This window comes from Genypterus blacodes, unplaced genomic scaffold, assembly GCF_046128005.1.
Source record: "Genypterus blacodes isolate CSIRO-AG114 ecotype Tasmania unplaced genomic scaffold, CSIRO-AGI_Gbla_v1 ptg000044l_1, whole genome shotgun sequence".
NCBI lineage: Eukaryota > Metazoa > Chordata > Actinopteri > Ophidiiformes > Ophidiidae > Genypterus > Genypterus blacodes.
Genome location: NW_027466857.1, coordinates 6,739,074 through 6,767,037, shown reverse-complemented (window position 1 = coordinate 6,767,037; position 27,964 = coordinate 6,739,074). Strand labels below are relative to the sequence as shown.

Here is a 27,964-nt window from a genome sequence, read left to right as displayed (position 1 = left end):
TCCTGGTGGATTTTGATCTAAAGTGCCCTATAAATTCCATCCTGTGGGTATTCTCACATTGCGAAGTTGATTTCTGGCGCGCGCGTTAGTTAACGGACGCTCCCGAGAACGCGCACGTCCGGTTTCATCTACGTACGTGCGCGCGCCCATACCAGCCGGATCAGAGTGGGACACAAAACCAGCACGTGAGTGGTGAGGAGAGCGCACAACCTCAACACGGAGAAGAGGAGGTGGAGGAGGAAGAGGAGGAAGAGTTTGATGAGTTTACACGCTCAACTAGTTTAAAAAGTGTTTGAAGAAGAAGTTACGGTAGTTTGGAGAAGTTGCTGAATACGGGTGGGATTTTTCCCTCCTCGCGCTTTAAACTTGTTTGGTGATGGTGGGAAGATGACGGTGACAGCGGCGCATCTGAGGCGAACACCCGGGCTCTCCGGGCTCCAGATGAAGGCTTTGTAAGCGGGGTTTTTGAACGCTCGGGTTTCGGGTAGAGAGAGGAAACCGCCAGTTGACGCCAAGCGCCTTTGCCGGGATGGTGCGCCTGCTGAGCTGCCTGCTGCTCGGATATCTGACCTGGAATCTCCGGATCTCGGACGCGCAGGGGGAATACTGCCACGGCTGGCTGGACACGAATGGGAATTACCATGAGGGCTTCCAGTGTCCGGAGGACTTTGACACTATGGACGCGACGGTGTGCTGCGGCTCCTGCTCGCTGCGGTACTGCTGCGCCGCCGCGGACGCGCGTCTGGATCAGGGGAGCTGCACCAACGACCGAGAGCTGGACAACACGGAGTTTGCAGCGCGTAAGTGTGGAGAGGTCGGTTACTCGTGCGAGGCTCAAGGGTTCGCGGTAGAAGTTTGGTTGAACGGAGCGAATCTTTAATATCTCTACTCTAAATCTAAAGCTTAAAAGTCACTTACATCCTGTAGATTTGGTTAAAAAAAATCTAACTACCCACATTTGCTCGCTCACGATGAAAATAAATATGAAATAAATGTAAATATGCATCATTTCATTCCTCTAAATTCAGCCTGATACTTTACTTTTGGAATTTTGGGGTAATTTCAAACATTTTAAAGAACTTAAATTAACTTGAAAGTCCATAACTTTTACCAGAAACACCAGTAAAACTTACAATTTGCTGGTTAAAGTGAATCCAAAAGTGCATTCATTTCAAACCTCCTAGTTAGTTAGTTTTCATTTGTTGCATGTTTAGCGTTATCAGAACTACAAAACAACATTCGATCACTTGCTCAAGGGCACCTCAGACCTACATGGAGAATAACCTAAATAATCATCCACCTTCTTCTGTGTCAGCTGGCTAAATGAGTGTGTCAGTCCAATTCAGACAAACGATGTCGTCATGATGCTGACAAGCTTCACTGGGCAGATATAGCCTTTTTTGAAACAGACGTTAAATTATTTTCCTTTGAACCCCTAAAAACTTATTATATTATGCACTATGTGTCCTTTGACTGATCTATTTAAAGCATTTGAATTCACATTTTCTCCTCCCGTGACTCCAAATCTGCAGCTCATCATCAGTAAAGACTCCAAACAGAATTTATCCAATCACAACACAGCATTTCAGTGGTGTTAGATTCTAATATGAAGCTTGTTCACTTTGACAGCTTGCGATAGAACAAACCGCAGTAAACACAAACATTCTGACCCTGAATGTAATTTCCTGTCTCAGTGTGTTATACAGTGACTCTGCTGTGCATTGTTCCATTTCTCATAATATGGGACTTTAACCCAGAGGAGGTTAATTGGTTTTCTTTCAATTTCCCGACTGGACTGAAAGATCTGTGTCACTTCAATTTCCTATTTCTTTTCCCCCGTCAAAATAAATAAACATTCAAAAAATGTCCTCCGTGTTCAGAGGTGTAACCTGAGATAGTTAGCCACGGTTAAAATCCAAACAGTTCAGTGTAAAAGGTGAATATGAAGGAAGGAAAAAGGTGATATGATCTGAAAGAATGGAACAATGAAGTACCTGCATGTGGAGAAGCTTCAAAAGAAACAGAAGCTGCAATCCATTCTACTCATCCATTTTCTTAGTATTCACGTATATCAAACCTCCAGCTTCATTTCCCATGATGCTCTCTGTCCACAGAGCCCGTCTACATGCCCTTCCTGATGGTAGGCAGCATCTTCGTGGCCTTCGTGGTGGTGGGCTCCCTGGTGGCGGTGTACTGCTGCACCTGCCTGCGGCCCAAGCAGCCCACCCAGCAGCCCATCCGCTTCTCTCTGCGGAGCTGCCAGGGCGAGACCATCCCCATGATCCTCACCTCGGCGCCGCCCAGCCTGCGGGCGCCGTCGCGTCAGTCCAGCACCGCCACCACCAGCTCCAGCTCGGCGGGCGGCGGCAGCTCCATGCGCAGGTTCTCTCTCGGGGGTCAGCAGCAGCAGCACGGGTGCCTGGTGTCTGCCGCCATGTCCTCGTCCGCCTCCACCCCAACCCCCCAGGGCCCTCAGACTCTACTTCCGCCCCCACCTCCCCCCTACATGTGCCCGCCATCCATATCTGGAGGCCTCCAGCACCAGCATCCCCTGCCCTCCAGCCACACACACGCCCAGCTGCAGCTCCACCAGCCCTCTGTGCCCCCACACCCGGCCCCGGGATTCCTTCTGCCCCAGCAGTACTTCTACCCCCTGCAGCCCGATGCCTTCTCGGGAGTCAAGGGCTTCGCAGACTTCGGACAGAGCTGACAGAGCCTCAAGGGACGAAGAGCTGCGACAGTAAGGACAAACACGCCGCAACATGGCGGGAGGTCAGGAGGGGCTGAGCCGGTGGAGAGCGACAGGACGGCGATTTGGGACACAGGAGACGTAATCGGGGATCGTACGCACTTTTATAACATAATGTAAACAAAACTCTCTGTTCTCTGATTTGTTGGCACCTCAGCAGCACCGAGTAAAGTGACTGAGAACACGAGCGCTCTGACAGAGATGAGATGTTTTTTGACAATCGCAAGAACCTCTAAAGGAGGGAAAGACACGTGGACCCGATTATTCCCTGTATGACACCGTGAGCAAGGCATTTACACCCCCCGAATCAGGGTTGTCCCGATGATTCTCTAAGCTCTCGACAAAATAAAGTCTTTTCTCACAGAACAGTGTGTGTGCTGATAAACCTACTTAAACAGGAATCGGCCGCACGTCAAGTGAACAAAAGGCCTGTGTCCCCGAGAGAAGAAAAGCCTCATCTTCTCTCTCTCACACACACACACACACACACACACACAAAAAGAGGAAACCAGAGTGCTCGTGCCTGCACAGTGGCTCCACTACCTGTCGCTCAGTCTCGCGCCAGACTTCCCGGCAGGAATGCGGCGCAGAGATCAGTCATTGTCAGTGTTCACGGAGCAGAACGTGGTCACGCCGTTCAAAACAAGTCGCCCCCAGAAACGGAGGTTTATGTTGCACCAACAGGTACGACACAAAACTCCCACAAAGACTCTTCTGTTGGCCGGCTATCCGAGTGTGAAAAAGACTTGGCAATCGACGGCGAAAGAGATGGGCACGATGTTTGGACCCATATGTTTGATATCTGCGTCTGCGTTCAGGGTTGCTATTTCAAAATCCAGTTTCTTTGTTACTAACCTTTTTAAATGACTGCCTGAACTAACGCCACACTTTTCCCTAAATTTTCCCAAATAACCTTTTCCAGTCCACCCAATCCTCGTTTCTGACCTTTGACCTCTGAGATGTGGGAATATGTGAACTGATTCAGGGATTTTAAAAACATTTGTCACTGAACTCATACAACAATATCGACCAATTGGAATGTTGCCTTGTTTCGTCACTTATATTTATCACAATGGAAACATGATTAAGAGGTGAAAGAAGTTTTTTTGTAATTGTTTTTTTCATTATTTTGGGAGTTGCATGCCTCAAAAATATTTAAATGCTATTAAAAAAAGAGACAAATATGATCTCCTCCCTAAATTATTCAGTAATTATAACCCCATGATTTCAAAATAAAAGCCCATCTTTGCTTATACTGACATGTTTTTATGGCTTCATAGCACACACACACACACACCCCAAGTTGAGCACCACCTAATGAGTCTGGATGGTGTTTGACATCATTTGCACGCACAGCATTTCTCCCCAGCATCAGATCCTTTTCCTGTTTAGCTTCCCGCTGTGTGTCCTGTTTATTGCCACCCACGGGCGCAAAGATCACATCGGTGATAAAGCGAGAGGAAGAAAACAAGAAAGGAGATGATCCAAGAGTTCCTCCATGTTTGTGAAGTTTATTTCAGTAGTCCTTCATGGCAGTAAAAGACAACACTTATAAGTTTGCAGTCCCAACATGCAGAACAATCATTGAACAGAACAATGTAAAGGAAAGGAATATTAAAACTCAACTTAAAGGTGCTTTCTCTTTAGTGAAGTGGTCAACACTCGTAGGAGAGTCGTGTTATTACGGTTAACACTTGATTCAAACGACGGCTTAAGTGTTTTGCATTCATGCTGCCCACAACTTTCACGGACAACGACGTGTTTTTATGTTTCTGGGGGGGGGGGGGGAAAGCAACAGTTTCAAGTCTTCCACGATGACAACACCCACATTCAGCGGTTTTGGAATTTTGACAGATGACAACCAATCATTACACGGCAAAGAAGAGCAGAACTAATCATTTAATTCTTCGAGTCACTAAACTGAGATGCACAAAAGAGCGTTCCTGTAAAGCAGAGTTACACCGCATGGAGAAGAAAACAAGCTACAAACACAAATCAGAACCAGAGAATACCAAAGATCCACTACTGGAAAAGGTACATTGAGTGCATTGTGCAACAGCTCCTGTCAAAGCGAGCCGCTGGAGTCTGACCACACACACACATACACCAGACAATCATACCCCACACACACACACTCACTCACACTTCCCCATAAGGGCCATGCATCAGCACACAGTATTACACCATAGCTATACCTGGAGTCGTGCAGACGGACGATTGGAGCGAGCGATACGATACACTCATACACACACACAGCCACACAAATGCGATAAAAGAGCGCTGAGGAAGTCCCAGTCTCACATAGAGAACACAGACATGCAGTGCATACACAGAGATAATCCACAGAGGAGACACACACGCGCACCCACACACAAACGCACGCGCGCGCACACACACACACATGCATATGCAAGCAATAAACTGACAAACACCCTCACACAGTATCAGAAATCTGGTCTCCCATAGGGAGAAGAAAGCAACCACACAGACAGTCAATTATAAATAAATCAAGCTATGACAATATTAATAATTACAAGACATTGAAGTTTCCTCATTCTAAGTATTCTGCCAGTTTATCAGAGAAAGAAAACACGAGATACAGACAATTCCTTACAAAGCCAGTCAATGCAAAATTCATACATCTCCAATATAAAAATACAAATCCACAAAATAACTATAGAGACAAAGTCGTTTTGATAATGTTGTGGAGTTTCCTGGCTAATATTTCTCTCTCCCTTAAGCTAATGGCACTTATGTTAGAAGGATAAAATCTCCTTTTTTAAGGGAAATACTATCGTGAAACAGAAGCCACCACTGTAAGCAAACGTAGGCCGTGCCAAACGAGACCTGCCGGTGGGGGGGGAGGGGAGGAGAGCGGGGAAGGGGGCAAGAATCCGGGGTCGTACCGTTTGCCACCAGGCACAATGTGGTTTTTCACATTGTAACAAGTGCGACACAGTGGTGGGGGAGACGCTGATCTAGGCTGAGAGGAGGAGCACTGTTCTAAAGTAGCCGGCTAAACTATTCTTGGCTGTCGTTTTGTTTAGTTTTTTTCTATCAGGGAAAAGGTCTACGTAGGCACCGTTGTGATTGTTGAAGCCGAGCAATGTGGAATGCAATTAATAAGTCGAGACCAAACAAAACAACGGCGGAGAACGACGACAGACATGGACGGACGACGACTAAAAACGAAGAATAAATAAAAGCGGGCGTGATTACCCGTGTACACGTCTATACAAGAAACCCCAAGAATAGATTAAAAGACGAGTGAAGGCATGAACAAATGTAAGGCTTTACACAGTAGATGCTTCCTTATGTGCAAAATGAAACGTAACATTGAAACGTCTGCTCTGAAGTGGTCCATTCAGCGCTGGAATACACTCAGGAGTGTGATTACATTTGGTTTCCTTTTGGAGAGGTTTTATTTTCCGAATTCACGAGTACTTGGAAGATTGTAGGTCCGACTGCTCTTCGGCAATCTTTTTCGCCATTTTAATCCTCTAAAAAAACGAATCCAGTGTTTTTCTCTTCTTTTTTTTTTCAAGTTTACAGTGTTTCGGGAGTTTTTGATTTCAATTCGATAAAAAAAAGACGATTTGAGACTTTTTTGAATTTTCTTTTTTTTTGGCTCAGTGCTTTAAAGTGTCTTTGCTTAAATCAGTAGGGAGGAGACGGGTCGCTCTGACAAACTGAGCAAGAACAGTGAAGAACTTCAGACCACAGACTGCTAAGAAAGCACAGTGCTCATCGTGTCTGCTGGACACAACGACCACAGCAGAGTCCAAACCTTCTCAAGCTTTTTTTTGTTTTTTTTTCCCTTTTTCAAAGACCACATGACATCACCGTCCTCTGTCCCTTTTTTCCTTTTTCTACCCATGTCCAAATAAAATGCCCTCAGGCCCGTGGCGCTCCCTTGCACCGCGGCTTTCTCCCCCCTCGTCCAACTTTTAAATAAAATCGCCATTTTCTTTGGGAAAACGGCTGAGTGTGGCTCCTGGGTTGAGGCGCGGCGGGGGGGCGCCGGCGGGCAGGGGTGGGGGGGAGGGGCCTCACCACTCGTTGGTCCTCTGTTTGGTGGTGTCGTACGCTCGGATGACCTCCGACTGGGACACCACGCCGTTCTCGTCTTGGGAGAAGGCGTAGCCGTCTGCGGGAGGGAAGCCAAGGCACAAAAGTGAGGCGCCGAGCTACAAACACTGTCTGAAAAATGTGTAAAACAACTGAATCAACTTAAAACACGGAAGCTGAAAATGGATTACGTAATAAAAAATTGGTTTCACAAAGGCCTTATGATCTATCAGCTAAACGTTCCTACAGCTCTGAAGCCCACAGCACACAGGGTTCCATCCTGACCTTTGACCCCTGACTCACCTTCAGGTGTCAGTACCTGGGGGCCAGCGGGCCAGTTCAAAGGACCCCGCTGGGACGAGTGCATTGTGGGAGGAGGGGGGGTGGGGGGGAAATAACATCGCAACATTTGGTCATTGGTAATCTGCCTCTACAGAGAGCACTCAACTCGGGGCACACGAGGGAGGAAGAGGAGGAAGAGGAGGAAGAGGAGCGAGAGCGCAGAGAGCTACAGGGGGGGAAAAAGAAGGCGTCTATCAGAAGGGGGGAGGGGACCTGGACTAAGACACAGAGGGGGGGTGGAGGAGATAACATGATTAAATTAAAGGTGTCCCACAACAATGGTCTCATCCTCACCTAGGACACAAACAAACAAACAAACGGAAAAAAAACAAAACACAAAATGATCAGACAGAAGAACGGAAAGAACAGAAGAGAGCAAAACAAGACACCAGAGATGAAACACAACAAAACACACACAGAGTCATGTTTAGGGCCGGGCGTCAAGGTCCTCGTTACGCAACATGCGCCGACTTGACACAAACGACTGCGTGAGGACTCGACTGCGAGCTGAGCCACATTTCATCGTCAAGTTAGGAAGAATTGAGGTTGGATGCCCGGCTCTAACCACCGTATGGACTCTATTTTTGTTCATCTTGTGACCAGACTCCTAACTCATCTAATGGTTCTGTGCTGGGAGTGTGTAAAAAGTGTGCACACAGGGAGCTACGGGGCTGTGTGTCTCCATGACTACGGATGTCTACTTCCTGCAACGGTTTAGAAGAGAACATACGGTGAGAGTGGCGGTATGCGCACAGTGTTACTGGTTCACCAGGACGGCGGCCGTCTACGCTGGAGACTGTGGAGATATGAGTCAAAGCAGAAAGTATGACATCGCTCTGTTCCCCCCCGACAAACTCAGGATACAGTCTATACGTCATGGGGACAAACTCAGGTTGTTCTTTTGTCTTTTGGGGAGGGGGGTCACGTTTCTTTGGGGGGCCGGATTCCTCGGCAATGAGGCATGTTTAGGGAGTAGGGAAGGATGTGGGGAGAGAGAGAGAGAGAGCGAGGGAGTTAGGCTGAGCTGAGAGAGAATAAAGAAAGGAAGGAGAGGAGGAAAAGTGATGGAGAAAGAAAAGAAAACTCGATAAAGAAGCAAGAAAGAAAGAAGGAGGGTGAGACTTACGGAGCAGGTTCTGCTGCATGGACTCGGAGCGGTACAGACTGACCGTACTCTTCTTGAAGACGTTCTTCAGGAGCTGGGCTCTCTCCGTTAAACTAAACACACACAGACAGACACACACACACACACACACACACACACACACACACGGAGTGTATTAGCAGCATGCTGAGCACCATAGGCACATTTAATGAGCCATACATCAAACCTCTGTCCAAGAACCTCCACCGAGGGTACGGATCTGCCAACTGCTCTACCTGCTGCTGCAGACCATGTAGAGAGGCAGAGAGGGTGGGTGTGTGTGTGTGTGTGTGTGTGTGTGTGTGTGTGTGTGTGTGTGTGTGTGTATACAGTATGTGAGGTATTGACCAAAAAGCATACACTACATGTTTACAGGAGTCCTGTGCATTGAAGCGCTAATGAGTCTGCTTACGTGAATAAGTGCAGAAATCATCCATAAGCTGTCTGTGTGTTTGCATCTCCGCAAATGTTTGTTTCTCTATGTGTGGCTTGACGTGTGTGTGTGTGTGTGTGTGTGTGTGTGCCAGCGCCAGGCTCGGTAGCCTGCTGGGTCTGGGACAGTGGCCAAGCAGGGAGATCATTTTCAGCCAGCAGGAGATTTCACACTGATCTGCTCCATGCTAATGCCTCTCTGAAGGCCTGAGGGAGCCCAGGGAGCCAGCAGACCTGCTTTAACTAACACACTGTTAGAATATACGGCTTTAATATCAGGACGTCTGTGACATAATGGCTAACATTACAGTCAAACGCAGGCAATTTGGGACCAATTTCCTACAACACAGCAATCCTGCTGATAGTTGAAGCATGTACATTAGAGAAACTGTGAGCGATTTTGGATTTCATGATAAGAGATTATCCCTGGAAGAAGATAAGGAGAGTTTGGAAACACACCAGGATAAACCTGAGCTGATGTTTCAGCTGCAGTCATCATTTAAGTTGACTTTCAAGAGGACAGTGCAATTTCATTCACGTTTAATCAAACATTACTTTGTTTATTTGATCCAGTTAGGTATTAGAATAACTTATTGGAGGCTGTAAAGACAGAGCGGTGTGTGTGTGTGGTGTGTATCCGTACCTCTTTCCGTGCACCACGGCTCCAGGATCTTTGGATAAGGCTTCAAGCTCCTGTACCTCATCCACCAGGGTCTTGAAATACACTTTCTTCACCCTGTGTGGACAACATTAAATGTAAGAGCCCAGTGACAGCACTGACAGATGCCTTGCTCATAGACATACAAGACAAATGCTGTAAAAGTACCCAGACAAGCAACTCCTGGCTTCTGCAGCTGTCTGGGACACTTCTAATAATTCTAAATTCTGATTAGACCCAAACGTTTCCCCATCGAATTTTCACTGGAGGGAAATTCTGATGGGAAGTCCTCAGGAAGGAATTTCTCTAGGAGATAGGAGAGATTCCCCAGGAATTCCCCGGGGAGGAATGTGTATTGGGAGTGATGATGAGCGAGCAGAGAGAAGACTCACACTTTGTAGGCAACGTCAAAGACCAGCGAGGTGACTGGGATGAAGACCAGGCCCGTCCAGAAGACGCCCGAACTGAACATCATCTCTACCTGAACACACACACAAAACACATACGGTCACACACACTTTCAGGTCGCTGGAGACAATAGCGAGTTGGACGGCTGATCAGATAACCCAAAGCTCTTCAAAAGAACAAAAGCCCCACAAGGTGCAGCAGCCGCCATCTTCCTTTGCGTCCCGAATTAAACTCGCATTACAAAAGCAGCCCCAAACAAGAAGTTATATTGTGGAAATAACGAGTAAATGGATCCAAAATAACTTCCTCCATGTGGGTAATCCACCGTGACTAAATGATGCCATGTTGTTGTTTGGGTCCCGCCCCCCTCCCCTCTACCTTTCCTCCCTTTAGGGCTGAGGAAGTACCTGTGAAGTATTCAGACAGTAGTATCCATTACACAGGAAAACAGCTGGACTTTGTGTGGTGGATTGGAGGATTGGGACTTTTTAAAAGATTCATTCGACAGTCGCTGGGCGTAATCAGGTGCTGAGGAAGGATTCGATGACGCGTCTCTGCGCACTAATCCTTACACGTCCCAGCTGAGTGATTTATGTTTGCCCAGGACGGACGCATGACTCCCAATGAACCCAGAAACCCGTAAAACCGTAAGTCAGTGTTTTTTGAAAAGCTTTACATGGATTACAGCAAAGCAGAATAACTTCAGTGACCTTTCAGAAAACAAGTCCAAACTAAGTTAAGGTCTTTGACTAGTCAGCGAAGAACGTTCAACACCTGTATGGACATTAAAACCTTCTAGTTCTAGCATCTAAAGAATACGGTTGTCTAAGCTGCTTATAGCAGAGTGAGGAGGTTAGAGTGATGGAGAGATTCGGCTTTTCAAACTGCCTTTTGAATTTTGGATAGACGTAGCATTGTGGTTCAGACTTCTAACGACTGTGTTCAGAAAACACCAGGGCTGCAGCTGGTGATTCCTCTATAGCAACAATAAGAATCCCATGTGACAGTATTTATACATCTAACATACACATCTCATGGAAAGAACCCCATCGTATTGATAAATTAACCAGGAGACTCCTGTGTTGCGAATGTATTACTGCTTGAATGTAATACTTTTTGAATCAGCAGGTTCACACACTTTGCTGATATCTCCTCCTGTGTGCTGGATTCTAGATTAAATTCTGGTCCCTTAGTTGAATGCCTAGAGACACACACACACACACACACACACACACACACACACACACACACGCACAGCACAGCACAGGCTGAAGGAAATACTTCATGTCATGGAGTTTAAATTAAGTTTAAAGTTCGCAGACAGAGATTTGTTTTCTTTGTTTTCTCCATAACTCCTCTGATAAACATTGATATTGCGTTTTATTTTTAGCCGATGTTCACACCGAGTTCATGAGCGCAGATAAATCCACAAATCTGACAGCTGTGATCTTCGCCGAGACTCATTTCTCATGCGAGAAAAATTGGATTGGGTGCGATCCAATTCAGATCTCCATCTCCCCTGATAACTCTGCCATCTCCAGATAAAGCTTCTCTTCTGTCCTCAGTCGGCCACGGAAAACAATTCATCAGTAGCGCAAGTGTTTCCTCTCTGATGATGCAACGGCCGAGTCAGGAGGTTCACTCGGGTTCCAGAGCGGAGGGGGGGACAGTGGATCGTCTTGGCGGGGGCCTGACCTTTCAGCTCTCTGAGTGGAGGCCGTGTTTGCTTTGGCCCAGTGCATCGAAACGATCTGTCATTACATGTCAAAGTGCAAATTTCTACGCTGGTTGCATCGTAATGTGCCACTTGTGCAAACTGTTGAGGCCCCTCCACAGTGTCTTTCCTGTAATGTGACACAGGCCCTGGGACCTGAGCCTTACGTACAACTGCACAGTCCCAGGTTTTCGCACACACACACACACACACACACAGACACACACACAGATCAGTGTCAAAAATATCACAGCGCTCCAGTTTTTCAAATTAGCTAATCTGTTTGTCATTATCTACAAATTGACTTTGATGTGTGACAAAACACTGGGGGAAGAGGAAATCCCAAATGACTGGAAATCAAAATGGCTTTTCCCTACAGTCAGAAATGAGATGAGGAATGAATGGAGCTTTTCTGTCTCTCTCAGTGACTGAAAATGTATAAATGAGGGAAAATTGCATTGAAGCGTGGGATATTTTCCCCTCAATTTTGAAATTACACAGCCCTGGTGGAAACATTTACTCTTTTGCAAGTCCATTTAATTGTTTTCATTTTCGTCCAGTGTATCGCGCATGTTACTGGGAGCATTTAAGCTGTCTTGAGAATCTTTTGAAAATAAACCGTGGATGTGACATATTAAGTCAAAGTCGAAAGAACTTTGGTTAATTTAGACCTTGGTTTATTTTAGAACTCATCTGTGATTCTGACGTTTAAACAACATAAACTCCAATATGACTAAGATTAGGTGAAGTAATTAATAATAACACTGCAAACAAAAAATGAAGGCACAACAGTGGAACACCAAAGGAAACCATGAGACTATGACAAAGCCTGATATGAGACTGTATAATTGCTTTAAATTGGATTGCAATTCGTCGGCAATTACCGCAAACATCCCAGACCACTTAATATCAACAAATGTTTGTGTTCAGGCATCTCAATAGACTATTGCTAGCAGCTGAAACAGCAGTTTGGGCTGGACAGCAGTGATGTCTCATACCACTGGGCCCTTGGGAGCGCGACGGGGTGACGGGGGTCCAGGCAGTGGGGGAGTATTTTCAGGAGAAACTAATAAACTTGTCTGGCTGCGTAGACAGTAGTGTCCGCTGGCCTGGTATGGTGTGTTTTGACAGGTCACCTAATGGTCTCTCACACACACACACATACACACATACACACATACACACATACACACATACAGAAGAAACTAGACAGAGGCGATCACATGTGCATACACAAAATGTCAACCACCTCGTACCCAAATGACACATACCACCACATATGTATGAGGTTTCATATGGAAGCTCATCTGTTTCGCAGTATTGCCATGATTTCCAAATTAGTATCCAAATCAATGCAGAATATCAGACACAAGCTTATTCAATGACAGTAAATAAATACTGTGACCAGTCTCCAGACATCTAAAAACAAGGGAGAACGCTGACCTCCCTTGCCTAAGATGCCCTATAGTACCCGCAGTACTGACACACTTAGTATGTTAATGCCGCCATTGTAATGGTAAATGTGGGGAGATGGGAATTCACTGCTTCACTAGCCACCTAACCAGACACCATAGTTTTAGAAAAGCCAACTCCACAAGCACACACAGCCTCCTGAAACCTCTCTATCATACATTAAATACTGGTCTGTGAGCTGTAGCACATCCTACAGATGCTAATACTCATAATATTCAGACACTGACTGTCTAAGTGCACAGAGCTCCTTTGTGTAACACTTTTTTTTATTGGGCACACAGAAAGGAGAAGGGTTAGGCCAAGTCAAAGTCAAATCCTGTCCCGGGCAGGACTTCAGTCTGCATCAATCCGTGTTGTTTTGCCAATTGGATGAATTCAGCTTGCTCAACCAGGCCATACATTCAGCCTGCAGCGGGCAGGCTGAGGAGGTGGAGTTAGTGATGGGGAATCTGTTCAGTTGGCCCCTGGTGCTCTATAGTGTCTGCTCTGAATGCTAAATCTTGACATTTGTAAATATATTGCCAGAAAACATTGCAGCCCGTAGAAGAGGATGACAGACAGTGGAGGCTTATGTGAAGATAAAAGTAAGAAAGAAAAACTGAAATCAGTAAGATAAAGCAAATCCCCAAGATGTCACTGCTATGATGCACAAACAAATCCAAAATTAACTTCCCCTATAGCATTCCAAAAGAAGTCAATGCGAAGACCAATGACTTCTGCTCTTGAGTCTTTCATTCACTCTGTAACTCTGTGTGTCACCAAATAAAGACAGCGAGGCACCTCAAAGGAAAACAAAGAGGAAACAATCTTAACATAAACACGTGCAGTTCTGTCTCAAGGCTGCAAACATCCATCTGTGATTTTCAATGTGTCCTGAGCAGATTAAACTGTCCTTAAGATAAATGACACAATGTAGACATCATTTCAGTTTTTGCCCAATTTTGCATTACAACATGATGCAACACTGCATGTCAACCAAAATAAAGAACCTAATCGGCCATACCCGAGTATCACCATGCATGCTCAGTGCTGTGGTTACCATGGTTTCCAGGCATGTCACCAGAGAGAAGACGACTCATATGGCACACAAATGTGAAAAACCATGGGCTTAAAAAAAAAAGTCAACATCAGTGGTGAAGGTCATTGGATCCATCACTGAATGGATTCCTATTGGATTCCTGTAAAATGGCAGGAACCACAAGCTTGTTGTTTCAGTGAAACCAAGACGTTCAAGGTAAAACAATAACCATACATAAACTTCAATTGTAAACACATAAACATGCGCATACGGCATCTCATCGACTGTGTAGTGGAACAGCTTGACCTCACATGGCAAAGAACAGAATCAACAAGCCATCACAAGTACGTTCTGTCTTGTTGCCGTGTTCTGTCTGACAACTTGATTCAAGGTTGTGCAACTACTGTCCACATGGATTTCCTGGTTAACCAGATAATAACGATTGGAGGAGAGAAGGAGTCGATTCATCCACTCAATAGACCGTCTCATATGTAAGATTCATCGTACAGGAGGTCCTCGGGTAAAACATGTTCTGCCATGCGAGTAAGGCAACAGATAAAAACAATGATTTAATAAGTCCTTAAAGAGTAACAAGCCTGATAGATGAGTGAAGAGGGGCAGGGCTATATAATACATACAATATCATGGGAATTTGCTATGCAGAGGAACTGTTGTGTAACTATCTTTGAAAATAAATCTCTCAGGAAGTATGTGAGTGGAGGAAAAATGATTTCCATCCATTTATTATCCCAAATACCATCATAGCCCTGAATCCGTTCATGGCACGCAACACATCAACAAAGCTGGAGGTACAACGATTCTCTTCTGAGAAAATGTTTCTTATCACCAGGCAGAAACTGTGGAAGAATTTGATGAGTGCTTGCTGAGTGTAAAATCCATGTGCCGATGACAAGTACTTGAGTGTGTGCGAGAGGGTGTAGTGCGCTGCAGCCCGTGGCACAAATTGGAAAATAGCAAAGGTGTGTGTGAAAAGCAAGAAGCAAGAAGGGATACACTTAGACAGCTGTGATGATAGCGCAGGCAAGTGAGCAGACAGCAGGCCACCGTGACAAGGCCTACCTGAGACATCTCCGGAGGTGTAGCCAAGCTGCTTAGTGTGGCGGATTACATTGCTTGTGCAGATTAATCTGACATTTTCTTTTGCTATCTGTGTCAGACTTTTGTGAGGTGCAAACGAATGGGATGTGCGGTTTGGGATCAGGCCAGTTTGGGAGTACCTGTGAAAGGAAGACTGGCCGTTTCACCGTTTCGTGGACGGTTCTTGCACCTGCCTTGTCAATCGTCCAAAGAAAAGTTTGCCTGACACTGATTAATGCTTTCACTTTACGCCAAGAGCTGCTGAATGTATCCTGTAAAAGGCTACGAGCTGGGTAGTCAGTGAAAAGGAGGAGGAGGAGGAGAGAGTTCTGGTGTCTGTTACGGTTTTGGCCCTCGGGCAGTTCTCGACAGGCAGAAGGGGGAAGATGAACAAAAAGAGAACAAAGGAGGAAAAAGCTGATACAACAAGTGAGAGAGAAGGAGTGAAAGAAAATAGATGGAAAGACGGAGAGCGCAAAAATATTTGAAGACTCAAGCACGCATCGGGGAGGCCCGAGTGAAATATGTGGGACAGAGAGGGGGCTGTATCAGGGCTGAGGATAATCCTACTCTTTAGAGGCCTGTAAGGTCTTGGAAGTGGAGATTGTGTCTGTGATCCCTTCTCGAGTTTCGGGGGAGATGTGTCCCTGTGTAATGATGTACTGGCGTCCTCGTGTTGGGACGGGGGCATAGGGTTACCATGTACCCACAGGATACCGTTGCTCTCTTTACTCAAGTGCTGCCGGGCGTGGATGAAAGCGCCATGCTTCATAGACGGGGGATAGACTGAAGGTGATTCACCCCATTGGTTGTGTGTTTGCGAATGTGTGGTGGCAAGTTCAACATTTGAGTGCGTGCAGGAAACAAAACTAAACTAAAAAATACTTTTCAGATGTCATTTTTGAGCCTGAACTTTTCAGTTATATTTAATGAGCTTTCAAGAGGGTCCTTGCCCAAAGAACGTTCAGACCCTGGTGACCATTGTGCTGATAGTTCTACCATTGAATGTTCTTCAGTATTTACAGTGGCCCGTTCTAGAAAGATACAGGTTTACTGAGTTATAACCTGGAACACAGGCTTAAGTATAAGAACAGTAGGGTTTTTGCTCAGACAGGCTAAAGCCCCCCTGGAAAATTTGCGATCTTATGCATTCATAGCATCACACTGGGCAAGATGGGTGCAATAAAAATCTTTGTGGTAATCTGTCTCGGGCTGTATGATATTACGTTTGAGGCATGACCGATTGTGCAGATAATCACAGCAGGAAGAAAGGCAGTGCGGGTAGAAATGCGTCATCCATCTGTGCGAACAAGGAAGCAACATATCTTAATTTCTGACTCAACTTTTGGTCACAGGCTGACGTTGATCATATGACTGGTTGTTGGTGGATGAGTTTTGGTGTGACAAGCGATTCATGAGTCTGAGGATTATTAACTTTTCTCCACAACAACCCGAAATCATCTGTAGCCTCAAGAGCCTGAACTCAGTAAACTGGTTTCTTGGAACAGGCCCAAGATTCCTTTGCTTAGCTTCCAGTCTGGTACAATGTTTCAGTGTCACCTGTGGATACTCATGGCAAGTGAGGGCAATGTAACACAAACACTGGGCTAATTGGCCCAATCAAGTCATTATGCAACACAAGCCAGAGGTCTGACAGTTTATCCCCCTCTGGCTCTCCTTACGCAGACCTGTGTCAAGTATAACTCTGACGTTTCCCACCAGCATGGAAAATTAATAATGAGGTGCCGTATGTCTATGTGGTATATATACAGTATATACAGTAAGTTATGTATTAAACAAACAAACAAAGTCAATGGATGATTCTACTAGAGTACTAGAGGGAGCTGCGGTGTGTGAGTGTGTGACGTTGGTGTTGGTGTTTACCTCTCCTGACATGTCGGGAGCCAGAGGGATGAGGGGCCACAGGGAGGAGTAGATACAGAAAAACACCACCCACAGGCCGATGCTACCCCAGATGGCGATGTGACTGAACTGGTTAATGAAAAGGCAAAGCACAGCAAAGTCAACTTCACATACTGTTCCTGAACCTGTTACTTAACTCCACTGTACATCTCTTGACTTCCTATTAACGTGAAGCATTTTGCCATACATGTCATAAAAAAGATTCAGAGATGAGAAGAGAATGTAAACGGAGAGAAGAGAAGATGAAGATGTAGTCACACATTTCCCTCCTCTTCATTGATTTTTGGTTGACCTCTGTGAAACCAGCCTTTTAAAGAACCTTTTGGCCCATAGAGGAGAGGAACTGGAAAGACATAACAGAAAGTCAATGAGAGAGGAGAGAGCCATCAGCTTACCATGGTCCAGGATGAGGTCTCGATACCGGCTTTAAGACAAACTGTGATGACCACAAACTGCGGAGACACATACCACATAACTGCTTAACCACCACAGTTCCTTTGCAAAGGTAAAATAAACACATAAAGTCACTATATGGCAGAAACTCATGCTCCTCATAAAAATAGGGCACTTACTGTGTACACCATGTTTCCCAAGAGGAGATAGTCTGGTGTCCTTCCGTTGCCAAAAACCGTATCTGCAAAGGGAATCAACAGCAGCTTTCAGAGTAAGGTTCTCCCTTTTCTATGTTTTGGCCTTCGTTCTGTGTTCCATTAGTTTATCAACTCAGCCGTGGAGCAAATGACCCCATTCTAAATATGCTGTTACTTAAGTACAGCTCAGTATGAACTTGGTATGAAGTATTAAATAGCTATTTGAGACTTGGGTATGGAGTGGACTCAGGATCATGAGGTGAACAGAAGAACCACAATTGAACACTGCTTCCATTAGTGCCATTTGGGATGAGCTGTAATATTACTTCTGTCTGTAGCAACAATTAGGCTAAGATTAGACTGAAAAACCAAATTAGTCAGGACATTAAAAGGGAATGTTTAAAACATGTCACACACACAGTCTGTAGAGCGTGGATAGATGGGATTTTTGTGTGAATAAAATGAGAACTATCCTCAAATCACACAAACATATTGCCACGTGGGTCTAGCTGAGGCTGAAGCCAAATTATCAGCAGCGTGCGAGAGAGAAAGAGGGGCTCCCTTTCCCTTTACTTCCGGCTGGTCACATGTCTATGTGTGCACTGAGGCTTTGCTGACAGGCTGTCAGTCAGAGTGAAGGGGCTTGGCGCCTTTCTTTGGAGAGCAGGCCCAAGCATGTGTGGTCCTCAGCCGTGGCCAGCCAAGACTTAGCAGCTCAAAGATCCCTATTCCCTCCCCACGCACGCAAACACACACACACAGAGAAACCTTGCGTCTTAATGTCTACACACATGTATACTGACATGCAAACACACCCGTATGCTCACACAGAAAAATGGCTATTTGTTTAAATTGCATGTGTAAATGACTCAGGGCTCAAAATAAAGAATGGCCCATTGTCCTGGGGACAACAAAAAATAGCATCTCTGACACTAAGTTACTGTGTTCTGGCACAAATTAATTTTATTAAGCATTAAAATGAGATTTAACAGCATGAAATCCCAAACATGTGGGCTATTCAGTGGGTGCACTGTTCTGTCATGTTCCAATACATAAACAGCAACCAAAATACCTTCACAACCCACAACACAGCTAGCAACCAACGCTAAGCAGCTGTAGCATGATGATTGATCATTGGCAGGCTATGTTGGTGCCCAAACTAGATAACAAGATTGGTTTGCAAATTATTGACGTGTGATCAAACTGTAAGCAATATTCAATGTTTCGCCACACTTAATTAGCAATTCTGCCAATTAAAGACCCTGTAGGCTATGCTAGGTAAGGTTAGCTAACATTACAAATGAATGAAATTTCAATGTACGGTATTTATGTTAAAAAATGTGTATAATGAAATTACTCTTTCAAATATTCTACTGTACATAGTAAATTAAGTGGCCTTTACTGTCTAATGTTATAAGTTCATCAAGTTTGGGACGTTTGAAAGATGACTTTGGAACATTTGTGAGACAGAAAAGTTCATTTGAAGCCCTGAAATGGCTGCCTGTAAAATCTAGCAGGTCAGTGTGTGCATACATGAACTCGAGCGGACATGAAAACGCTTGTTAGTGTGCGTCTCTCTGGGTGAAGCACACACATGTTTGCAATTCATGACTGGAAGGTTGCAGAGAGAGCTAATTAAGACAAAGTATGTGTGTTTGACTATCGTCCTCCTCATCCTGAGCCTTTCTGAGAGCCATGGGGGGAGTCTCTTGGAGCTACTTACCATGCCGGAAGGCTTGAAGGGGGAACCAGAAGAGGATGACGGAGTGGAAGAGGCCGTTCAGACAATGGGCCCAGAAGACCTGCAAACGGGGAGAGGGACGGAGGGAAGGAGGTGAGAGATGTGGGGGTGAGGGAGGGGTTTCCAAGAACGGGCGCGAGAGGGAGAGACAGAAAGAGACAGAAACAAGAGAGCATGAGAAAAGGGTGTGGGTAGCTCCAGCCTACCAAGTGACCCCTGACCCGGGCCCATTGTCCCGGCCCAGCGCTAGGCTAAGTGGCGGTTTTGTCGGGGCCTCCTCGTTGAATGGCCACCCCGCTGACAGACACTTTGTATATCCTCTGTGTGTGTTATAGTGGGGGGGAGAGGCTGCTGAGAGTGTACGAGCAGTGAAAGGCCAGTGGACAATGTCAGTGAGCAGGTTTTAACTTCTCTATTTTGCTACGATTACGCCATATTTGACAAATTCACACAAACTAGCAGTCAGCTTAAACTGTAAGATGCAACCCCTCACCTCAACAATAGCTGCATTATACAATGTACAGTGTGTGCTGCCAGTGTGAGCCTCTCCTTTTTTTAAGGTTTCAGGTCTTTCATTTAAGAATTTAAGATGTTGAAGAAAGAAATTGCGGGAGAATAAAATAAGCAGAAATCAGTCTGGAAACACACACAAAGTCTGACAGACCTAATAGAGATTAAGCTGTTTTTATGGTAATTAATAAGGGCCTGGAAAATCATTGTGTGTGTGGTAGTGTGAACCGCAGTCTGTGTGTGTTTTGAGTATGTGTGTCTGCACTCAGGCAGACTTTGGATGAGCCTTTTAAATCAATACCCTCATTCCAAAAACCACCTTGTTTCAGATTTACATTATGCTACGCCGGAGCCAAACAAAACACTAATGGGCGATGTAGCATGAAACAGCCGTGAAATCTATTCTGCCAAAAACCTCTCCACATTTGTACCCCCCCTCCCCCACTTGCTGACCCAGACACTGGTGTTAATTGTAAGAGTTGAAAATTCATCAAACGCACAGTTAAATGGCTGACAGGGGGAAAATAAAAACATTTGAAAAAAATAAATCACAGTTTAGTTTCCAACTACTTTTTAATCATCAGTTTTTGGCAGACTCAAGTTAGAGACTTACTCTCTTAAAACACGCTTTTCAACAACTTTAGCAAATCTGTCAGTAAGGCATACAGTGAAACATTACTTATTCAAGATAAATTGACACCCAGAGAAACACCATTTCCCTAGATTTCCGCAGCTTTGAGTCATTTTAGAAAAACTTGTAGCGCTGCTTTATATCACTGAGTAATTCCAAAAATTCTGCCAGGAATGGGTATGAAAAACGGCGGGACAGGAGAACATGTTTAGCAGAATACAGTGGAAGGGAAAGTCTTGTTCTCAGCTATGACTACAAGTCTTTATATTATAGCCTTGGCCTCAATGGCCCGACCTCCTCACCTTTGCTATTGACCAAACAAAACCCCAAACCCAAAGTCCCACAGCAGCCACCACCCCCACCCAGATTACCTCACCTCCCACTGTGTACACAGATCCCAGAGTGAGGAGTGGCCAACGCCGACCCCCACTCCTCTAAATCTATGTGTAGTAAATTATCACTAATGTTACAAATGGATGTTTATATCAATTAGCCTCCCACTGACAGGCCTGGCGCTCCATGAACCTCCTCCTGTCCTCTCCCATCCCCAACACAGTGGGGGTACAAACCAGTTCCTCTTTGCCAAGGATGACAACAATAATGAATGCTAATGAAATCAATAAATGTTCATAATCATTTGTCACAGTAAGATCCTCCCTTTCACCCCTCCAGCCACCCGGCCCTTTCTTTCCTCGTATCCTAGCAAGTTGCTAGGGATCCCCTCAGAATGAATACTACTCTGTCCTGTAAAGATTTGGCCCTTTGTGCGGCTCCTAATTGGCAAAAAAAAAGCATGGAAGTAAGTAATTAATATCGGGCCAAGAATTTCCCTTCACATTCATTTTAAAGGCTCAAAGGGAAGGAGAGAGAATGAAGGATTAGGGGGGAAAGGTAGTGTAGAGAAGTAGGTAGTTGCGGGTAAACAGGTATGGGGTAGTGTAATTACTACGAAGGGGAGTGTGGTTTATTAGAGTGATTTAAGTCCCAGGAATATGTAATTAACATTAAATGGGGAGCACAGTGGAGGCCACGCCTTCAGTGTTTAACACCCTCAGTCACTCCCTTAAGTTCTCTCACCTCAACACAAACGGCTTTAATTCACAAAGACAGTATCTGTTGTGTACAAAAGAGCCTGTCGTGCAGAAAGACAGGCTAGTATGGGCCAAATTCCTGCTGGATTTTCTCGCCCTGCCTCAGGCCAGCTGCAAGGAAAATATCTCCGGGGAAAGAGAGTAGAAGCCAGCAAAAACAACCTGCTGACCTGGCCGAGTCATCATTTACGGCTCTTGGAAAATGAGGCCCAAACAAATTGAGGTTCGCTGCTTCTAACCATCGAACACACTTCTGTGATGCTTTTTTGGCACGGAGAAAGTTAATGAAGTCTTGACAAAGTTAATGAAGGGAAATTCACACATTTTTAAGGTCCAATATAAATCATTCTGTAAACTACTGTACAGTTAACAAAAGACCCAACTATGTCTGATGTCAACTCTTCCATCCACTAATCTGATAATGAAGGGATGAACTTGAACTGTTTGGGGAATTTAACTTGAATAAAAATGTTATACGATTCCATTTCATTGCTAGCGACCGATTATCTTTGCACAATACAATCTGAAGAAGAAGTAGTCTGTAGTAGTCGTCCCGTGCAGTCTAAATTAAGTACAAATTAAGAAATCGGTTTAAAATGTCACTTTGGTGGATCCAGTCTGGCCTTGACCAGGTTAAACTTGATCCGACAGCCTTGCTTCGAGAACAAAAGAAGGACTCACTTAAACAAATTGCATAATTTTCCGCAACAGACACAATCGTACAATGACAGCACACTCTCTCTGTTCCCTTCTTTACCCGATTCTTTTGCCTGCTTCCCTCAACCCTTTGACCTTCCCTGCCCCTGACGGCCATAGCCAATCCGTCTTTAATCTACATCCATGCAGTCCTAACCAGGTCACCACGCCTGTGACGAGGGCCCGACTCTCTGGCTCAGCATGGCGAAAGGGGGAGACATCTTTATTAGCAGCAGGGTAAAGCTAACACACAGCCCCCACAAATGGACAGAACAGGTCAAGGCAGGCCAGACCAGAGACCTCCTGACTGCAGCTCCCAGGTCAGTCTGATGGCAGATGCATTAGGTGATACGTTGGAATATTACATGACCTGCACCAACGATGGGTATCTAAAAATATAAAATGCCTACAATATTAGATTAAATAGATGAAAAGTAAAGTAAGTGTTCTTGTCCTAAAAATGGTAACAGTAGAAGCAAAGGACAGGATATACAGGACAGATTGGAAAGAAAGATGTTCAAGATAATACCACACATTACTGCAACAAAAAGCAGGTCATCATCATCAGATAACAAAATCAAGTCTGTAGAAGAGAACAATAAAGAGTAAGATTACCTTGGTATTAAAGCCCATAGCATTCTGGGAGGTTTTGTAGAGTTCTGGGTACTTCAGCATGTTCTCTTTTCGGCACGAACGCTCAAATATGCCCAAAGTGAGAGGAGGCAGAGCAGTGAAGATCTAGAAATGAAACAGTCATACACAGGCACATACACAGAGCGGGGATCAGGAGATTAATTGAAATAATTCTAAGTAACACATTATCACATTTACAAACAATTAAACAACTCTTAAAGCTCCTAAAAAGCTCGCCGCTGACCAAGTAATAACCTGTTAACAGAACTAGACAATTTTATTCAAAAATCACAACAACCACAATAATTCAGTTATAGTTACACCACATAATTCACCAAACTATATGAGGGGTGTGAATAGCTAAATGTCTGATTGTTTCAGCCTGTAGGTGGATGTGTGTCTTTATCATTACACTCTCCATATGTTACACTTGTAGCAGAATTGGCGTCACGCTGTTCTCCACTTGGCCCATTCTTTATTTTAAATCATTGAAGATCACTGACCTTAAAACACTTCTTATTTGCATTGTGTCTGTCTTCAAGTCTGTTCATATGCAAAATCCATTACCAACCAACATCTGCGATCCTCTCAGCTAAGACGCAGGTATTTAAGCATGTCTATAGTGTAATTTCTAAATGGTGTTGTAATGTGCTGTGTAGCAGCTGCTGAGAGAGGAGCGGTGGTATTGTACGGCTACAGGGGCTCAGCGGATCAGTTGGCGCGAGTTCCCCGCAGGCCCATCTGGAGTGGGAGTCTGCAGGGCCAACGGGCCACAGGACATGCTCCACTGGGCTGCATTCTTATTCGGGGACCAGGCCAGGAAGATCTCCATTGTGGGGCGGATTCAGCCTACTGCCTCTGACAGACTCCCACTGTGCCAATGGAATTCCCCCACTTTTCAGATAAAGTGAAAGACTGAATCCTCTTCCCACCCACCACCCACCCCCATCCTAAAAAGCGCAGGGTTTAGGGATGGTGGTTTATTATGAAACGAGTACAACAGCCAGACCTGTGAAAATGTCCCTCTCACTTGACAGGCTGTCCCTCCCATAAATGACTTCCATTTGCGACCTATCAGGAGAGCGGGGAACTTCTCTCTTCACACATCTCTCATTCATTTTTTGTTTGTTGAATCGAGTCAAATTTAATAAACAGTTTAAAGTTTCACATCAACCCTTTGTGAGCTTAACAGGCTCAACATTTAACATCAGACTTACAGACGCACATTTTTTTCATCTACTAAATTCATTTGACAGATATGAAATATGAGTTCATTAGGAATGGCCCCATTATAGAGCCCTGCGGGACTCCCGACATCAGCGGCCTGCTCAATTGCAGATGATAATGCCTAATAGCTAATAGCTGCCCGTGCTAACTACACTCTTCGGGGCATGCAAAGCTGTTGTTCTTTTACATTGAGTGCATAGTTTAGGGCACAGAGGGAATATGGACTTCGCAACAGGTCATAAATAGAGGAGAAACTTTTCAGGATGTCAACGATACGGTCATGCAATAAAGGAATCCTGTTTGGGGCACCTCAGCAAATTAGCTCTGTGTGAGAGAGTTACAGTGGTGATGGAATAAAAGTGGTTCTTTAGCAAGTGAATCACATTAACACTCACCACGTTGTACAGGCCGATGCACCAGCGCTCAAACAGAATCTGACCCGAGAAGCCATTGACAAACGCGAACCAGATCTGAGGGAGACAAAGAAAGGACAGAAAGCAACGGTGAGGCAGTTGTCAAAATGTAATCAATTGTGGTTTACAGTTTGCTTAAAAGTCATCATCAATTTCTAAGACAGACCTACGGAGAATACCTTCAATTTGACTGTCAAGATAATAAGGATGTTGTCATGTCCAAAATATGACTTTCTCTTTTTTCTTCTGTAAGGCACTTATTCATGAATTTGATACTGTGGATGAAAATAAAATCACTGCTAAATCCCTACAGTCTTTCAAATTGCCTTCTCAGTACATGTTTTCCATTATCCACACTGAGGGTGAGTGGTTACCATTAACAGATTTAAAAAAGGCTCACTGTGTCTACAACCTTCCAACCCATTTTCCAATCACACTACATTCCTCACCATTTCATGACAACAAGAGATTTAAGATACAGCCAACAGAATCTATAGCTCTTATAATATGACTTGACTTATAAACTGATCAAAGGAAGTGGAGTGCAATGACTTGGGAGTCAGGAAAGCAGGGAAAAAAAGGCTGAAAGGTTTCCAGTAAATGTGAAGAAATAACTAAGTGACCCTTAGATAAATGTGAATTTGTTTGAAGTGCTGACCTGTGATCAACACGTCGTTAGTCTAAATTAACCAGATTTCAAACGTGGAAAAAGCAGCGGGGTCAAAATAGGCTGATGAAGAGTGGGACCTGCAGATAATACCTCCACAGTGTAAACTGTCCCTTGCATTCACCACAGAATAACCCAAGAACATATATCAAGCCCACTGTTTCCTTCCTTGATCCACCTGAAGACATGTGGGTGACAGATCAGGTTAGTTATGGGGCCAGAATCAGGGCCGCAGGACTTTGAATGATGGAGATTTTGATATACTGTGTCAGGAGAGGGGGGGGAGAGGTAATATAAACCATATGTTGGCTGGAGATGAGGCTTATCAGCATATGTTGATTAGTCATACTTATCTAAACAGAACAATGCCTCCCAGATCAAAACCGAAGGTAGCTACTCTCAATGAAATGTTTCAGCATGTGAGCGGAGCGGCACAGACGCAGTATCTAACCAGAGTTTATAAAAGGACATATGTCGACTTCACAGGTAGCTCTAATATCACGTCTTTGTTGTAAAAGCTGATTGAATTCTACACATGCCCCCTGAATAATGTTGATATATGCAAATAGTAAATCAGAAATTGCCCTTCATATAGTTACTGTTTGGCACGTAGTGGCCTCGGGCAGACTTGTGTTATAGCTCAGGCCCCGATGTTGATGAGCGGCCATCTGGTGTGCCATGTTTTGGCCATGGCTAAGCAAGCATTTCCTTGCTTCATTTAACTTTATTATGAAGGCATGAGCAACTACAAATTCTCAGTTTTGGACAAAGGCCCCACCCCTCTGCCACTCTCTACATGGCCAATGTCAATTCACCACCAGTCCTTCTCATGTGAGCGTATGCAGGGAAATGGTCCCAAAAACAAACGTCAGTCACCCACACACCCCGCCCCTGTCCATTCCACTGCTTTAGCTGAGGCAAAGAGGCAGGGTGGATATAGACAAGGCCTGTGTATATGTGTGTGCCCCCAGGACCCTGCCTTATCCTCCCCTCTCTGCCACACCCACCCATTACAGAGCCTAGCCATCCCTCCATCAGGTGCATTCTACCATGATGTTGTTTCTTTTATACGAGGGGGCCTGCTTTCAACCAAAGTGGGATGTTCGCTCCAATCTGGGGCCATGTGACAGGGACCACGAGTCGCTCAGGTTACTCAGGTTGCTGTAACCCTGAGAACCAACACGTTTGCAATGCCGCATAAACTACAGTACCTTTACTACCAGCGGGATAATGGTTTTGGGTGTTTTGGGGCCTGTCTTACTTAGGGATACATTCAGAGGCCGTTGCTAGGGGTTATGTGAAGATGAAGCCAAAGCCATGAGGCAGGTTCAACCAATGCAATGGTAACGAGAGGCTAGCGGGTAGGTCAAACTGCTGAATTAATTACAGCTCTGCTCAATGAGAGGCTCTGGGCTGATATATTGTTGTGCTAAGTTAAAAAAAGGCTCCTATTCATAGCATGTGGTAACTGCTTCTGTGTGAGTGTTTTGGCCTGGTCCTCGGGGTCCCAATAGCTTCTCTCTTCCTTTCTGCCTCTCCCACTCTTGAGGGACAGATGCATTGATTTGCTCATTAGGGGAAGTACCAGGCCGGATTTTTCTTCCTCTTTTCTTCTGCTCATTGAGTGCCACTCAGCGTAGGGGTGTGGCTGGCCTCTCTCCCCCACTGCACATCATGAAAAACAGAGTGATGGAGGGAAGCAGGACCTGAGAAAAAGGGGGATTTGGCAGGAGCTAGCCGATAAGAAGACTCCTTGCATATTCATCAGCATATCAAAAATCATTGATTCCAAGTCTGCTCCGCAGCTCTGAGGCCTCATCCAAAGGTGGGTAGGGGTTGGCGGAGGCAGGGGAGGGGGGCATGACATTTGTCCCCAACAATGCGAGTCCCGATACTCTTAAGCTCACTATTGCAGAATTTCTAATGACATTCATGCACAAAGCAAGCGAGGAATAAAGAGGGACGTGAAGGAGGAGCTGATAAATATGCTGGAAATATGTGCCGCTGCCTTACAATGCCAGGCACGGCCTCTGTGCTGTGTGTTATTCAGGGAGTTACTGGTCGGCAAGCTTTGCTCTGCAACCCTCAGCCTTCCCCTAACTTCACTGAGCCCTGCTGAATGAGCTTTCATGTAATTGCCTCATAAATGCCACTTGTCCATCAGCCTCCTCTGTAGCACTCTGGCAATGTGTCAATCAAACTTGAGTGGCCAGCTGGATCGTCCAATTGAATTAAGTTGCTATGGCTTCCAATCCTATTCTCTGCCGTTCCTTTGTTTAACGGCACCATTTGTAACAAATTAGGAGTTATGAATTCTGCCTAAAAGTTCATCAAGCACAATTACAGATTGTCAGTCAAAGCATTTGTGTAATTATGACTTTGTCTTTCTATTACATGCAAGGTCACGATTCAAGCATGAACATGTTTTGGCTGTTTCCCACTGAATAGCAAAAGGAATGCCAACCCGAATCCACATTAGTAAGGAAAAGAGAATTCCTTTTGTCAGTCAGCCATCTTCTATAGTGACAGCCCGACTCTTTTACTCACAATTAACTCTCAGTACAGTCACTGAAAAATCCTGAATGATCGCAAACTTTTCCAACAGCCTCAGACCGAGTTGTGCCTATCCACCACAATGGCCCCTAAATCCTTTACCCTCCTACCCTATGTTTCTTAAAAGAAACCCTTGGAATAAAAGACCCCGTGGCGATAAAGGAAGAGGAAAAGGTGCTGGGGTG

At 45.0% G+C, this 27,964-nt stretch overlaps 2 protein-coding genes across 5 annotated transcripts in view; one reads left to right on the top strand and one right to left on the bottom strand.

The window, feature by feature from the left end:
• The first annotated feature begins 178 nt into the window (after positions 1-178).
• Positions 179-4,193, top strand: shisa3 (shisa family member 3). The gene is made up of 2 exons (XM_076148867.1): positions 179-800; positions 2,115-4,193. Exons 1-2 carry the CDS (start codon positions 530-532, stop codon positions 2,708-2,710), a joined length of 867 nt encoding a protein of 288 aa, XP_076004982.1. The 5' UTR covers positions 179-529; the 3' UTR covers positions 2,711-4,193.
• A 333-nt stretch (positions 4,194-4,526) lies between these two features.
• Positions 4,527-27,964, bottom strand: part of atp8a1 (ATPase phospholipid transporting 8A1) — an 81,210-nt gene continuing 57,772 nt past the window's right edge. For all 4 annotated transcript variants that reach the window (XM_076148917.1, XM_076148919.1, XM_076148918.1 and 1 more), the window contains exons 27-36: positions 24,542-24,616; positions 22,902-23,024; positions 19,341-19,419; positions 17,600-17,661; positions 17,423-17,479; positions 16,989-17,096; positions 9,786-9,874; positions 9,379-9,471; positions 8,286-8,377; positions 4,527-6,896 (exon numbers count right to left, since the gene is read on the bottom strand). In XM_076148917.1, the coding sequence (XP_076005032.1) occupies positions 6,799-6,896; positions 8,286-8,377; positions 9,379-9,471; positions 9,786-9,874; positions 16,989-17,096; positions 17,423-17,479; positions 17,600-17,661; positions 19,341-19,419; positions 22,902-23,024; positions 24,542-24,616 (876 nt within the window). In that variant the 3' untranslated portion in view covers positions 4,527-6,798. The remainder of the gene's footprint in view (positions 6,897-8,285; positions 8,378-9,378; positions 9,472-9,785; positions 9,875-16,988; positions 17,097-17,422; positions 17,480-17,599; positions 17,662-19,340; positions 19,420-22,901; positions 23,025-24,541; positions 24,617-27,964) is intronic.

Bases quoted from the DNA above. Each gene is read 5' to 3' on its own strand.
- shisa3 (XM_076148867.1), top strand. From the start codon at position 530: ATGGTGCGCCTGCTGAGCTGCCTGCTGCTCGGATATCTGACCTGGAAT. The intron at 801-2,114 runs GTAAGTGTGGAG...CTCTGTCCACAG, and splicing joins CAACACGGAGTTTGCAGCGC to AGCCCGTCTACATGCCCTTC.